The 16805-nt window shown below is 35.6% G+C and overlaps 1 protein-coding gene across 1 annotated transcript in view; it reads left to right on the top strand.

Annotated features, from left to right (window-relative positions):
* The window catches only part of LOC117315107 (Ig-like and fibronectin type-III domain-containing protein 2), a 60450-nt gene extending 52361 nt beyond the window's left edge, over positions 1 to 8089 (top strand). The window contains exons 37-41 of the mRNA XM_033869277.1: positions 488 to 627; positions 1870 to 2002; positions 3014 to 3131; positions 3895 to 3988; positions 5779 to 8089. Of these exons, the coding sequence (XP_033725168.1) occupies positions 488 to 627; positions 1870 to 2002; positions 3014 to 3131; positions 3895 to 3988; positions 5779 to 5925 (632 nt within the window). The 3' untranslated portion in view covers positions 5926 to 8089. The remainder of the gene's footprint in view (positions 1 to 487; positions 628 to 1869; positions 2003 to 3013; positions 3132 to 3894; positions 3989 to 5778) is intronic.
* The last annotated feature ends 8716 nt before the right edge of the window (positions 8090 to 16805 follow it).

Raw genomic sequence — 16805 nt, 5'->3', positions numbered from 1 at the left:
TTATCGTCGAGCGTATTGCGTTTTGCGTTTTCCGTTTTGCGTTTACGGAAACGCGTTTAGCGTTTTTCGTTCAGCGTTTTGCATTTGCGTTTAGTAGCGTTTGCGTTTGGTTTTCCCAATTCGTTTTGCGTTTCGTCCGCGTTTGGAGGGAACGTTAAACGCTTCAGGGTCTGTACATGTGGTGGCCGTGGCTGTCATTTGCTGCCTTGTTAACCTTGTTACATTTTTACTTCCTTTCTTTATCAAACAGTTCAGTGCTCATTTCCTGATTAATATTACACAGGATAAAGGATACTTCTTACACAGGATATATTTTCCTGTAAGGAAAACATGTAATTGATGCGTTTTTTGTTAACTATACTGTAACTATAGGGAAATTAGCTAAAGCCTTTTATAACACTTGTTAAAAAGCCATAGCCATGAAATTCATTGTGAAGTTCACCAGCTAACAAAGTATATTACATTAAACTGATTGTTGTTGTTTTAGGTATTCCGCCATCCGAGCCACTAACTGTGAAAGGAACTTTGAAGGACTACAATGATATCATGTTGACATGGATGCCACCACTCAAAGGGCCAGCAGAAAGTTATACAGTCTACTATAGCACAAAGGGAGCTTCTAATATGGTACACATCCAAATGTTCCTCTTAAGAAAAGTTGTCCAAATTATGATTTCTCTAACAAAAGTTGTCCAAATTATGATTTCTCTTAACAAAAGTTGTCCAAATTATGATTTCTCTTAAGAAAAGTCATCCAAAGTATGATTTCTCTTAAGAAAAGTTGTCCAAATTATGATTTCTCTAAACAAAAGTTGTCCAAATTATGATTTCTCTTAAGAAAAGTTGTCCAAATTATGATTTCTCTTAAGAAAAGTTGTCCAAATTATGATTTCTCTTAACAAATGTTGTCAAAATTATGATTTCTCTTAACAAAAGATGTCCAAATTATGATTTCTCTAAACAAAAGTTGTCCAAATTATGGTTTCTCTTAACAAAAGTAGTCTAAATTATGATTTCTTTTAACAAACTTGGTCCAGATTTGTATTTCTTGAAACAAACATTGGCCAGATCCTAATTAAGACGACCTTTGAGATTTTTGAAAATAAACAAATAGCATTAATTATTATTAATGTTTTACAATACCGGGGTATAGCTCTCTGTATATACAGTAATAACCTAGATTTCTTAAAGGTGGTAACCGCTGTAAGCAAATGGCAATTTTCTGATAATATTGAACAAAATACAAAATGTTGCCTGGTACATTCTTGATTAAACTTCATGTTATGTTGGGTTCTGAAAAAAATGTGTAATTACACAGATATTGATGGAAATCCTCTAGTCTGAATTGTCAGGCCGACAAATTAATCTGTAGATTTAGCTTCTGAATCCCTTAATGCAGTGTGTTATGATGTAAACAACATGACCAAACAAAGACATATTCAAAAGAAAACAACAACAGATTCAAACATAAAAAGAGAAAACAATCATGAAATAGACATCAATTAGAAGATCTATCTGGGAAAAAGTTTAATCTATACAATGACATCAGAAGACTTGGGAAGATTCTCACGCTCGATTCCTATTTCCACACTATGTTATATAATTAATGTCTCCCAGCTTTCGGTACATATGGTCAGAATATCAATAAAAGATTGTAGACCATTATATAGCTATTTGTAAGCAAATGCTTTCATGGTAAAGCTAGATGCTAGACTGTCAAGTATAAAATCTGAGAAAGAGACAGAAACTTCATATGTGAAATTCGATAGTTTTCCAGTATTTTATTACTTAAGCTGTGACCACCTTTGGTACGAACCAGCTATTTATACATAATTATAAAAACATTACTTATAACTTTTTTTATTTAAGCAAACCACAACTGAAATCAAATTGATACTGACGGATCTTAACTATGCTACCCTATACAGCATCCAAGTGTCGGCAAACAATGGATTTGGGAGAGGAAGCAACTCAACTAAAATTCTAGTTCTAACTAAGAATGGTATTTATGATTATCTCCCTTGATGTTTTCCAGTGCAACAATTTTTTTTTAATGTGATATCCATATTTATAAAAAGGGAAATGATGTTTATTAATGGTTGCTTTAGTTAAATCTCATGGTCAGTATATTTTGTAATTTCTGTATTCTTATAATCTTAGTTGTTTGGAGACTCACTATTAACACAACATTTATATCATATGTAGCCGAGCTCTTTACAGAAGTCACTGTCTTAACAAAGTTGGTATCTTTGAAGAGGTAGTTTTATCAATAAATATGGTCCCTCAACAGAGGTGTATTCTTTATAAGGGTGGTCTCTATAGATGTGGTCTTTTAACAGAGGTGGTCTGTTTAGAGAAATGGTCTTTTAAAAGAGGTAGTTTTCTGTTAATAGAGGTGGTCTCTTAATGGAGGTATTTTTAAAAAGATGTCACTTAACAGATATAGTTTTATGAAGAGAACATTTGTAGCTATACTACTTTGTGGAGCTGATGAAGTGATCATCTTAAGGGAGAATGGTTCTGTTGATATTGGGTCTTGTTTCACTAGTTTACTGGTAATACTCGCTGTCCAATGGTCAACAGGACTTACCGGTATCCCATTCTGTTATCAGTTCATAAATTAGGAGACAAGACCTCCCTGTGTATTCTGTTTTAAATTTTACACCTTTTTGTTGGGTATTCTAAAGTTTACCTGTGAGAATATCTATACATTACAATGCTGTTAATCCCAGTTTTTGTGTCGCCTACGATGGATATCGGAAAGGCAGCACATAGCCATTCTGACAGCACTTTGGGATTTGACCTTCAGTTTCATTTGTGTCTTTAGATATATCCCTAATTAAGTACTATATGTCAAATGCTTTTTATATTAATAATTTCTTAATTATGTGTGACAAAGCGGGACAGGCGACCACACATACAATTATGTGTAATTCTTGGTTTTACAAGGTGCCAGAATAGTCCACATTAATTTACTCCAAAAATTTTGATGTTATTTTTTTTTCTATATTAGCACCTAAGGTTACTACTGCTGGACAGAAAGGAGGGCCCAATGCTGGCGTAGTGGTCGGTGTGATCATTGTCATCTTGGTGGTTGTAGCAGCAGCAGTGCTGGGCTTCCTATTTATCAGGTGAGAACAATATGGAAATGACATGCTGCCTGATTTTCAGAAATATTTTTTCAGTACAAATTATGCATCAAACTGTTAGAGCATGAAATGTCCTACATCGCACTCTTGAAGAGTAGTTATAGATGTACTGTATAGGGCTTTAAATTCGTGGGGGTCAATATTTTGTGTATTTGTTTTGGGAACATATTTTTGGTGGTTAAATTTCACACACCTCTTCCTATAATATACGGATCTGTTATATATCAATATCATTTTCAGTTATTGTTTGCTAGTTTGCTTTGCAATGCTTTCTTTTGTATAATTGTTTGTGAGTAAATCTGTTTAAGAAGGGGGACACAGCTTGTCAATGTGTGCAAAAATCTTGTGTTTTGTATACACCGTCCCGATTGCTGTCGTACACCAGTTATTTCATTCCAAAATATTCACAGGTACCTTGCACGTAAAAGGAGTGAGTCGGAATATATTTCACATCCCAACTTTTATTTTTCATTCGATTAACATGTGTTCTAAAATTAGGTAAAGCTGAGTTACAATTTCAAAGAGTAACGATACGGTACTTTGACACATCTTCTTGCTAAATATTTCACTGGTGTTTAGAATTTGCAGATTTTAGTGGAAACTCGGAATGTAGCGAAAAAAAAAATCTGCAAAATACAATCACTATACAGTACATAGATTATTGCATTTTAATATGTTGTTATTCTATACTATCAAAGGTTACTCCAATTTCATTTTGAATTTAATATATTGTTTCTAATTTTAGGAAACGAGGAGGATTAAAAAGTTTCTCTCGACCAGATTCTGTGGCATTTGAGAACCCACAGTATGGTGTGCCGGGTGGCAGTGGACAGGTACAGGTAAGTTAATATTGTGTGGGGACACTACAGGAGGGCGGTGGACAGGAACAGGTAAGTTAATATTGGGTGAGGGCACTACAGGAGGGCGGTGGACAGGTAAGTTAATATTGGGTGGGGACAGGTACAGGTAAGTTAATATTGGATGAGGACACTACAGGAGGGCGGTGGACAGGTACAGGTAAGTTGATATTGGGTGGGGACAGTTCAGGTAAGTTAGTATTGTGTGAGGACACTACAGGAGGGCGATGGACGGGTACAGGTAAGTTAATATTGGGTGAGGACACTTCAGGACAGGAGGGCGGTGGACAGGTACAGGTAAGTTAATATTGGGTGAGGGCACTACAGGAGGGCGGTGGACAGGTAAGTTAATATTGGGTGGGGACAGGTACAGGTAAGTTCATATTGGATGAGGACACTACAGGAGGGTGATGGACAGGTACAGGTAAGTTGATATTGGGTGGGGACAGGTACAGGTAAGTTAATATTGTGTGAGGACACTACAGGAGGGCGGTGGGCAGGTACAGGTAAGTTAATATTGGGTGAGGACACTACAGGACAGGAGGGCGGTGGACAGGTACAGGTAAGTTAATATTGGATGGGGACACTACAGGAGGGCGATGGACAGGTACAGGTATGTTAGTATTGGGTGGGGAAACTACAGGAGGGCGGTGGACAGGTACAGGTAAGTTAGTATTGGGTGGGGACACTATAGGAGGGCGGTGGACAGGTACAGGTAAGTTAATATTGGGTGAGGACACTACAGGAGGGCGGCGGACAGGTATAGGTAAGTTAATATTGTGTGGGGACACTACAGGAGGGCGGTGGACAGGTACAGGTAAGTTAATATTGGGTGAGGACACTACAGGAGGGCGGCGGACAGGTATAGGTAAGTTAATATTGGGTGGGGACACTACAGGAGGGCGGCGGACAGGTATAGGTAAGTTAATATTGGGTGGGGACACTACAGGAGGGCGGCGGACAGGTATAGGTAAGTTAATATTGGGTGGGGACACTACAGGAGGGCGGCGGACAGGTATAGGTAAGTTAATATTGGGTGGGGACACTACAGGAGGGCGGCGGACAGGTATAGGTAAGTTAATATTGGGTGGGGACACTACAGGAGGGCGGCGGACAGGTATAGGTAAGTTAATATTGGGTGGGGACACTACAGGAGGGCGGCGGACAGGTATAGGTAAGTTACCAGGTAATATTGTGACATTGCTGATATTACAGTGTGTATAATTATGACCTTATATGGTAAGTTGTGAATGGTAGCAGGTACTGTATGTATCTGGTAATAATACCATGCCTAATAATAAGAACAGGAGTATGTATTTCTGTTCAGTAGGATTAACATATTTAGACTTTATTGAAGTTAATTTTCTTGTGTTAAGCCCCCTCCCATCCCACCCATGACTTTCAGTCAGAGTTTATGTGGACACATTCCTGGATAGCTATAGTGTTTCATATGAATAAATTCAAATGATTACCTGAACATTTTCTTTATATTTTTTTCATTATTTTTAGACATTGTAGAATTGTATAAATGTGGAAAAGTAAACTAACAATATTTAAAGTAGAGTATATAATTTATCTCTAAGGGGAGACACTCGGAAGAAATGACATTTGTTTAAAAACAAATGATCAAAGATTAATAAGATATCTATAATTTACCATCAAGTAACAAAATCTGTCTGGTTAATTATTTGTGGACTTGCACATACACAAATATCCCACATGCTTGTTAATCTATCATAGTCATTAACTTTTTGAATAATTAACAATTATAGATATCTGGATTGCCTGAACGCAGCCCTGATATTGGAGAGCAGACAAACTTTGACTACTGTCCCCTGAAAGAGGATTCGGATATAGACCCGTACAGCACTGCTGCCACCCTGAATGTTGACCAAGTAGGACTAACCATGAACCACTAGAACAGCCAGAGAAATCCTAAGGGAGACAACTACTGGACACAAGAAACTCATCGTCATATATTTTAGATGTCTAACAAGAACAATGTATTTATCCCAATCAGAAAATATTTATACTTGGGAAAATTGTTTCCACTTGCACAAAATCAGAAGAAATAATTACAACATTTTAAAGGGAAGAAATGGTGCATCTGTTATTGTTTTGGATTTATAATAAACAGTAATAATAGTATTAACTATATAAACAATAATACAGTATTAAGGATATAGACTGTTTTATAAATGTCATGCTGACATTACACAGTAAACTGGAATAGTAATAAGAACAAACTGTTGTATATATACTAATTTAGTTTCTTAATCAATGTATATCAAAACTCTCTATAATACTAACATTTTGGTGTTTTAAAGAAATATCAATCCGTTGATAAATTAAAAATGGAAAAGGAAATACAATATGTATTCATATCTGTTTGGTACAAGCAAATAAAATGTCGAGAACATGATATATATCTCAGGACGGAAATGTACAAGAGCATTATATTTTAACAAATTTACATTAATAACTGGTGAAATAAAATCAGAAGTCTTGAAAAAGGTTTTGTAAATGGAATGGGAAATTAAATCTGAGACATCATATAGAAGTTTTTTTCCCTATACATCTGTATATGTTGTATTAACCTGTATGCAATAGTTAAGCCTACCCATCTCAGCATGACTTGAGTCATAATCACCAAGAGCACCAATTTACCTGTCTCTACCACTACATTTGTTTTCTGTTTTTTTTTGGTGATTTTTATGGAAATATTTGACTGTTGTTTTTAACTTACACAATATGACTGCAAAGAATTTAAATACAGTCTCTGATCACAAATTTTTTATTTTATTACAAGAGGTGATAGGCAGTTATACAGGTTTCTTAACTATTAGATGTAATGTGAAATATGATATTATTGTCTAGTCTCTTCATACAGGTTCATTTAATTACACTCACTTACAGTGTTCTGTGATATTGTCTTTTAGTAGAGAACTCTGTGGTATCGTTCAAAGTGGAAATTACTGAGTTATTATGACCTGATAAAGTTAGGTGGGTAGTGGGGTATATCAGGATATCCGTCCATGTACTGTATTCATCCTGTAGTAAGCCCTGGTAGATAGTACAGAAAAATGATTAAGTTCTGATCAGCAGTATAAATAGGTGGGCTTATTATCAGGCATGGGCTTATTGAAGCATAAATATGGTAACTAACTGTGGACAGAGGTTTATCTATAATATGCAATACTGCTTGCCTTCTCAAATATTTTATGACACATTGTTAACATTACTAGAACTTCAGTTCAAATCTGTTCGTGCAATCTATGTTGTGATTTGGAGGATTTCCTTGGGAGTTATGTCCCTTCCCTGATATTCTTTTGTAAAGTCTGAAATACCCCTACTTGACTTGATCGATATAAATATGTATGAAACTTTGTATAATGATCAGTAGCCAAGGTAGTCATGCCCATATGAGTTATTGATATCAATGTGTTGTAGTTTGATAGAAGTTAAAGCCCTTCTCTTTTATTCATTTTTCTGATACAGATTTTGTCCAAAGTTAGTCTAAGGCTTACTCTCCTTATTACCTGGTAATGTAAAGTTACTTAGGCATGCAATTTTGAAAGAAATCTCAAATTTTACAAATATTGCTCATAATCTGCATTTCTTATTTTTGGTTTTGAGAGGTACATTTTGGTGTATTTTTTATTCATAATTAATTCCTTACTCTAAAACATGTGTTTTCTGTATAAAATACACAACACAAGAAATAAGGAAAATGACATTATGGGTTTGTTGTTATGAAGTGCTGGTTTCTGAGATTTATTGGTGCAGTACAAGTTTTTGTTGGGTATTTCTGTGTTGTTTCTTTACAAGTATACATAGAAAGCAATAAATGTTCCAGTAGGTTTGATATTGTTTATGTAGGACTTATAGAAATTTTCTTTTCTTCTTTGTAACTATGTATGTTCTGGTCTATTCTCAGGAAGCCTTTTTTTAATACCTGTGTGTGCATTTAACAAAATTGTTAGTCTTATATATATTGTATATAAATAAAAACATCTTTTATTTTCATTCATTTACTCAGTATGTTGTACATTTGTATATCAATGTGTTTGGTGAAAGATGGAAAAATATTAAAAAAAATATCATTATTATTTTTTTTTTTTTTTACTTTTTCATTTACAATTTGTATTTAATACACATGTACTGTTATAACTGTTACATAGTGAATGTAGTTACATTGGATTATTTATTGGACAATTGTAATAGATGTTACAAATAATTTGTATACCTGTAAAACAGGATTGTCCATCATCTTGTTATTTTGGCGCTAAATAAGAGAAGTGCTCAGATTATGTCAAAGACTGGTATTATTGTATTTTTGTTAATCACAATACCAGGATTGCTGGATGCTGGACTAACTTATCATCAAGAAATTTAGTTTTAAATGTCTAAAAGATGACATTTAAAAGATTTACTGGTAATAATATGGAGTAAACTTTAAAATTTTAACAGTATTTACCATCATTGGTTTGTGTTAAAATTTTTCGTAGCAATATTTATCTTGAAGACAGATTAAAATGACTTAATTTACAACGAGTAATATCTGGTGATAGTTTTCTAGCTTGACAACATGCTGTGGTATATGATAAAAATGTGTGGACCATTACAGCACAGTATGAAGTGTTTTATAATACCCGATTTTCACGAGGAACAGAATCTCTCATTAGTATTTTATATGCTTTTTGTTATACATTTATATCGGCCAGTATATAGTATATTAGATTTTGCTGATATAGATTCATGTACCCAGTTATTCATTTCCATTGCTTACATATTAATATGTTCTTAAAATGTATATCGTTCCTATATATCAAAACAATTTCAAAAGATCTGTGTGTCCTCAAGCTTATGTATATTACAAATGTACACTCTGTACAGTGGTTCATTAATGAGTTGATGATCAAACTAATTAAAATAGTGAGTCAACGAATCTGTAAATTCTCCGTTTATCATGCAACCTTTCTAGAATTTTTATCATGCAAACTTTCTAAAAAAAAAATTTTTTTTCTTTACATTCTGTCTGTAAACCATTTTTTCTGTATAAAGTAATGCCAATCAGTCAAGTTGAATCTGAGGAACAAAATTCAAAAGATATGTGATTTTTCATTGAACTTTTTAATGGTATCAGTAACTGTGTTTAAAAATTAAATTCAGATTGGTTTATAGGTTTTGTTGATACAGTGTATTTGGATCACTTAAATACTTAGAATGTTGTTAAATATGTACTTTATAAATAAGTTTCAACTGAAGCTGACAGAACAGCTTTTTGATTGTTAATCTTTTTTCAAAAATTGCCTTTTCGATATTGCTTTTGGACCATTTATGTTGTTTATAACTGCAAAGGGTTGTTAGGGAAGGGAGGGTGGGATTTGGGTGTGGACAGTTGGAAGGTTGTTACGGAAGGGAGGGTGGGATTTGGGTGTGGACAGTTGGAAGGTTGTTAGGGAAGGGAGGGTCGGCTTTGGGTGTGGACAGTTGGAAGGTTGTTACGGAAGGGAGGGTGGGATTTGGGTGTGGACAGTTGGAAGGTTGTTACGGAAGGGAGGGTGGGATTTGGGTGTGGACAGTTGGAAGGTTGTTACGGGAGGGAGGGTGGGATTTGGGTGTGGACAGTTGGAAGGTTGTTACGGAAGGGAGGGTGGGATTTGGGTGTGGACAGTTGGAAGGTTGTTAGGGAAGGGAGGGTGGGATTTGGGTGTGGACAGTGGGAAGGTTGTTACGGAAGGGAGGGTGGGATTTGGGTGTGGACAGTTGGAAGGTTGTTACGGAAGGGAGGGTGGGATTTGGGTGTGGACAGTGGGAAGGTTGTTACGGAAGGGAGGGTGGGATTTGGGTGTGGACAGTGGGAAGGTTGTTATGGAAGGGAGGGTGGGATTTGGGTGTGGACAGTGGGAAGGTTGTTACGGAAGGGAGGGTGGTATTTGGGTGTGGACAGTTGGAAGGTTGTTACGGAAGGGAGGGTGGGATTTGGGTGTGGACAGTGGGAAGGTTGTTACGGAAGGGAGGGTGGGATTTGGGTGTGGACAGTGGGAAGATTGTTATGGAAGGGAGGGTGGGATTTGGGTGTGGACAGTGGGAAGGTTGTTACAGAAGGGAGGGTGGTATTTGGGTGTGAACAGTTGGAAGGTTGTTATGGAAGGGAGGGTGGGATTTGGGTGTGGACAGTGGGAAGGTTGTTACAGAAGGGAGGATGGGATTTGGGTGTGGACAGTTGGAATGTTGTTACGGAAGGGAGGGTGGGATTTGGGTGTGGACAGTGGGAAGGTTGTTACGGAAGGGAGGGTGGGATTTGGGTGTGGACAGTTGGAAGGTTGTTAGGGAAGGGAGGGTGGGATTTCGGTGTGGACAGTTGAAAGGTTGTTATGGAAGGGAGGGTGGGATTTGGGTGTGGACAGTTGGAAGGTTGTTACGGAAGGGAGGGTGGGATTTGGGTGTGGACAGTTGGAAGGTTGTTAGGGAAGGGAGGGTGGGATTTGGGTGTGGACAGTTGGAAGGTTGTTATGGAAGGGAGGGTGGGATTTGGGTGTGGACAGTGGGAAGGTTGTTACAGAAGGGAGGGTGGGATTTGGGTGTGGACAGTTGGAAGGTTGTTACAGAAGGGAGGGTAGGATTTGGGTGTGGACAGTTGGAAGGTTGTTACAGAAGGGAGGGTGGGATTTGGGTGTGGACAGTTGGAAGGTTGTTACAGAAGGGAGGATGGGATTTAGGTGTGAACAGTGGGAAGGTTGTTACGAAAGGGAGGGTGGGATTTGGGTGTGGACAGTTGGAAGGTTGTTACAGAAGGGAGGGTGGGATTTGGGTGTGGACAGTGGGAAGTTGGTAGTTGTCAACTCAAAATATCAAACAGGTTGTTACAGAAGGGAGGGTGGAAAGGTGGTTGTTATTGAATTTTATTATGCAGTCAGTTATCCTTAGTTGGTGTAAAACTTCTGATAATGTCATGCAGCATTATTTTGTGTACCTAAAACTCGCCTCATTGTTTACATTTATGCAAATATCTGTTTATATGAAATAACTTGTTTCCAATGTACTTTTGTGTCACCATAACTAGATGAATATATATTGTTGTATATCATGTCCAGTAGAGATGTATAATATCACATCGCGGTGTCCGGTCTGTTTGGTTTGATATATTAATACCAGTTAAATTCCTTGATATATATATGAAACAGGTCTGGTGACATATTCCAATATTGCCTAAGATTAAGTCTTTCCTATATCTATCTTTAATACCTGTAGATCAGAGACTTATTTTTCATATATAACGTAATGTTTAAGGGTATTGACAATTAAAACAGGAAGATGTATCATATAACACCTAGACTGACACAGTTGTTAATACTCGACCAGATATTCTACTTTGTATAGGGTTATTGATCATGGAAGTTAAAATCAGAATAACCAGTATAAAAGTAAGTACTTATATATAATAATGAGATACATATTTTCATAATTATGCAATATATATCCTGTGATTGCAGTTGACCACCCCTTATAATAAAATAGTAAGAATAACATTTAGATATTACTTTATTTACACAAAGTATTTCAATAATTCCCCATCATTGTCAATATGTATGAACTTTAGAAGTTTAATTAGCAAGACTGTTCTGCAGACTTACTGTTGAAATGATTAATTGATAAAACAGATTGGCGAATTGATGCATGGGTAGTTTTTACTGTTGATAAGTAAAACTGTTAGTCTACAGCTAAAAATTCAGAAATTCAGAAAGTTGATGCATGATACATGAATGGTATTAGCAGCTTGGACAGTTCATTTGTACAACAGAGTTTCGTGTGTATTATGAACATCACAGTCTGAATTAGATTAGATTCTATCCGCATGAGCCATTATTTTTTATATGAAGTTATTTTTGATACACATTAGATATAACAAAATCATGTGCACATATCCTGTTCAGCTGGTGTCTTTTCTGATTTGCTCATTTAGATTAAATTTTGCATTAATTGTTGTAATCTCAAAACATCGCCTAATTGATATTGATTAGTATGTAGTAAGTACAGCTATCTGTTCTCAAATTGATACCACCTCCTCAAATGATTGTGATTTTTTTGGCTAGATTTCACCACCTCCTCAAATAATTGTGATTTTTTTGGTTAGATTTCCATTTTTTTTCGCCATGTATCAAACAAATATTTAACTATATTCATACATTAACATATATGTATATTAACAAATATACTTGTATACTCATACACATAGCCATGCAAATATATACCGACACAAACTGTACCATATTTACACACATAATGCAAACTTAGAAACACAATATATCGAAACAAAAAATACGTTGACACAAACATACCAAACTTTCTCATAAAACATATCACTTTGATGTACCTGCAATGATGCAGTACATCTTGTATTTCCACTGAGCAAAAAAAAAAAAAAAATTTTGAAGGAGGATCAATTCTTACCAAGCTGACCTTACTGTTATACAGGATGCATTAAAAGCTTGTTATCATGGACAGTAGAGAATTGAAATTCAAATTTCAACCATTTTTAGCTTACCTGGTCTAAAGGATCACTACCAAGGTGAGCGATTGAGGCCCTCTGGGCCTCTTGCTTGTTTTGATTTAGACATGGAAAATTAAGAATTGATAGAAAGTCTCAACAACCATTCAGGAGCATGAAGGACATGATGGGGACAACATGTACACAATCATTATTATCGATTATTTGCGTACCACTTTTTTGAAATTGATGAAGATGTGGGGTTATTATTGGACAAGTATATACAGTATATGTTTTATGTTGAACTGCAGATGTGAAAAACTTACCCAGGTTGTAAGGCATAAGTCTTAAGTTGTTGATAGGTTTTATGGACCATGAAAGTTTAGGTGGCCTTTCATTATATAGGCACACATAACAAGTCACAGAAATATTTATATGTGACTTTCAGTGACTAGTAGAAGAAAGTAAAAATCACATTATACAGAAGGCTTGGAAATGTCACACATCAATTGAAATGTCACACATGAACATTGGCTGTGCTAGTACATATCACATTCATGTATGTAGGCTGATATACGATTTATATCTACTAACCGAAGAAAAAGTTTCCGAAAATAAGGGTGATTGTATGTGCTAATTTTCTGTGATATGTTTTGTGTAAACATGTCCAGCCACGTTGTTTACTATATAGACATTCCCCTTGTTACTCTATATGAAGAGTGAATTATTGTATATCTTCATTGATATTATCTTCATCAGCATAATACTAGTTTATATATATCTACACAAGGTTTGCCCTCTTTGTAACTATGATGAATCTCAATGTTGTGTAATTTGTTATTGAAGACATGCCTTGAAAGTAATAATTTCTGTTGTCGTAATCCGAATTATTTTCATACAAAATTGCAAATTAATGTTTAGAATTTACTTGAAGAAAATATAATTTGAAATGAAAATCAAGATATTACATGTAGAGTTGATATAAAATTACATTTTGCAAGTACATTGTAATTTGAAGTATGGATTTCAAAATAAATAAATTTTATTTTCATGTATTGGAAGTATGAAAGTAAATCAATTTTATTTTCATGTATTATTAATATTAAAATACTGATATGTAGTTCAATGTACATCTATTTTTGGAAAAAGAAAGATGTTAAAAATGTCCAATTATTATTGAGAGATGACCATGGTTATTATATATTGTAAATATTATATTGTTGATATCTTGTTTCTCATTATATATAATATACATATGTGTACAATGTGTGCAAGCAGTAATGTCAATTTCATATTGTATACAATGTTTGATGTAAATTTTCTTACACTGCATTAATTGTATGTTCTCAATGTTTGGTAGCCGAATCTCAATAAACAGAACTATTATATTAATTTGTGTGTGTGTATGTGTTTTTTTTTTTTTGCTAAACATTAAAATAGATTTCTGAATTATGAATGTTTAATGTTTAATATATGTAACTGTCAAGAGCAACTATACTATATTATAAAGACAGATTGTCCTAATCGCTGAATTGCAGAATTTCAAATTAAATCACTATATATTTTGAAAAAAAATCTATATTCAAGCATTGTGTATTGTCAAAATTGGGAATGCAGGTAGGGCGTAAGAATTGTACCTGCTGCCCCCATTGCATGATCGTAAGAGGCGACTAAATTTGGGATCTTATCTTTTCTCTTCTTTCTTAACAACTTTCTTCTTCCTAACGTCTCCCATGACACTGCCTCACTTTTGGCCTTTAGTTGAGCGTTCGCCCCTGTGAGGAAGGCTTTGGGTTCTGTCCCCTGGCCGAGACATACCAGAGTCTTTAAAAATGGTAGTTGCTGCTCCTGCTTAGCGCTCAGCATACACAGAGTGGGACGACTGGTTCGCCCGTTGTCAGTATAATGTGACCGGGTGGGGTGTGCTGCTGGGTGTCTTCGGCAGTATGCTTCAGTGAGGTAGCACTATAAAACGACAAAAGTTCCGGCCTATCACAAGGAGACTTAACACGAACATACCTCAGCCTCCCAAAACACACATACGCACTCACCACAAACATGCATATCGCATGCACGGGAGGCCGTCCCTAAATGACCTTAGCTGTTAATAGGAGGTTAAACAAAATAAACCAAACCAAACCAAATCATTTTATCATTTTGCTGGCATCGGCCATTGGTTGTGTCTCCTTCCCAAATAAGGACTTTCTGTGTAATGCTGTGTAATAATACCATTGGATGTGGTAACTGAACTTATATACTTATACCTAGGGTCATCAGGTGGCACAGTGGTAACACACGTGCCTTTCTCCTAGGCAGCCGGGGTTCAATTATCTGATCGAAGGTAAAAAGGTATGTGATCACCTGCCTGACCATATTGGTTTTCTCTGGTTCTCCGGGTTTCCTCCCACAGTAAGACCCTTCACGTTCTTCCATCCGGACTCATAAGAGTGATTAATATAAACTGATAGAACTTGTTTTGTAATTGTTATAAAATAAATAAAATCTGCATTTTTTTTTGTATCTGTAATTAAAGTGCTTTCTTTGGATTGTTTATCTTGTGTGAAGATCAACTATGAAGGTCCTTTACTATTAACAGAAAATTAGTTTAGACACAATTGCTTTGTATTAAATTTCCTTAGGAACAATCAAATTACTTGCTTTATTATGGAAGTGTGCTTTTTGACTGCTTTTATATCCATTACCATTCTAAATATACATTTTTGTATATACATGTACATGCATATATGAAAAATGGTTTTGCACAATATCTTAAGCTTTATTAGGAAAATCAAATTCAATCTTTGTATGCATGGTGGTTTCTAACTTAAATCTTGCTTTGGACAGCCTTTTTTGAATTCGGAAGATCAAAGACCAAAAATTCATTTCCGAACACAGACCAATACAATGACTCTGTGTCTCTCATTTAAATCAATTAAGTTTACTAAAGAGGTAACATATTTGACCACCGTAACCTTCATAGTAGATCAAGGTCATTCATTTGAACAAACTTTAATTGGTAGCCCCTCATCCAATTAAGTATGCTACTTGGCCTATATCAGGGCCCTTGGTATTAGGTTAATAAAAAGATTTTGTTCAAAGAATTCTGCACATTTGACCCCCATGACTATGAAAGTTGGCAAAGGTAATTCATTTTAATAAACTTGGTAACTCTTCATCCTAGCATAGAATGTTGCTACACACATACCATGAACCTGCACCTTTAAGATTAAGTTTTTTTAAAAGATTTAAACACATTTGACCCTGTGAACTTGATATCAGGTCAAAGTCATTCATTTACTAGGGTAAAAAGAATTGGTAGCCATTTGTCCCAGCATACTACTGGCCCAATATCGGCCTGGGCCTCTTGGTTATTGAGAAGAAATTCTTAAAGGGAAAAGCTGGGGCTCCACAGACAATTAACCTTTGGGCAGGTGAGCCAACAATGCGTAAAATAAAATTTTGGTTATAAAGACGAGTCTCCGGATAATATATTGTGTATGATCCTACTCTTGTGGGTAATTTGTAAGATACATGGTGCCAAGATCTCTGATACATATTCTATCTTTTCTGTTTAAGCTGAACAGGGACTATGTGATTTCAATGCTTAATTCTTCTTCAAAATATGTAAAATATAATAAAGGAAAGGGTTGATGGCAATCCTGATTCCAGTGGATTTCAATGGCATTGGTAAAATCAGTTATTTTAGGAATCATAGACATAAATTAGCATATGCGCAGTGAAAAAAGGCTCAGCGGATTAATATCGACATTTCCCCCTAGATATCGATAAATCCCTGCAGGTTGGAGATTTATCAAAAGCATATTTACACCTCTCCCTTCTTTAACTTAGTAAACTGGTACTGCGAATAAATTAGCATATGCGCAGTGAAAAAAGGCTCAGCGGATTAATATTGACATTTCCCCCTAGATATCAATAAATCCCTGCAGGTTGGGGATTTATAAAAGAATACAACTGCTGCTATCCACTGCATGTCGTAAGAGGCGACTCATGTGCGAATCCTACATAATAGACTTTCTTTTGTGCCTTCCCCTGGGGCTAAAACAGCGACAAAAACATCTGATTAAAATATGGGCTATCTTTTGTTTTCTCATTTACTAATTACTCAACATCACAAATCCCCACTTTTTGCTTGGTTCAGAGCATTCACCCAAGGATGGCATTTGTCACATAAGACAAAGTCCTTAAGTTGGTATTTACTATTGTTTTAAAATTCAACTTCTAATGGGTTGGGTTCTTTCAAACCTGTTTTCAGTGTAATGTTATTGAGTGAAGTGCTTTACCATG

Source organism: Pecten maximus, chromosome 1 (genome assembly GCF_902652985.1).
Source record: "Pecten maximus chromosome 1, xPecMax1.1, whole genome shotgun sequence".
In the NCBI taxonomy this organism is placed as follows: domain Eukaryota; kingdom Metazoa; phylum Mollusca; class Bivalvia; order Pectinida; family Pectinidae; genus Pecten; species Pecten maximus.
This window is presented reverse-complemented; position numbering and strand designations above follow the sequence as displayed.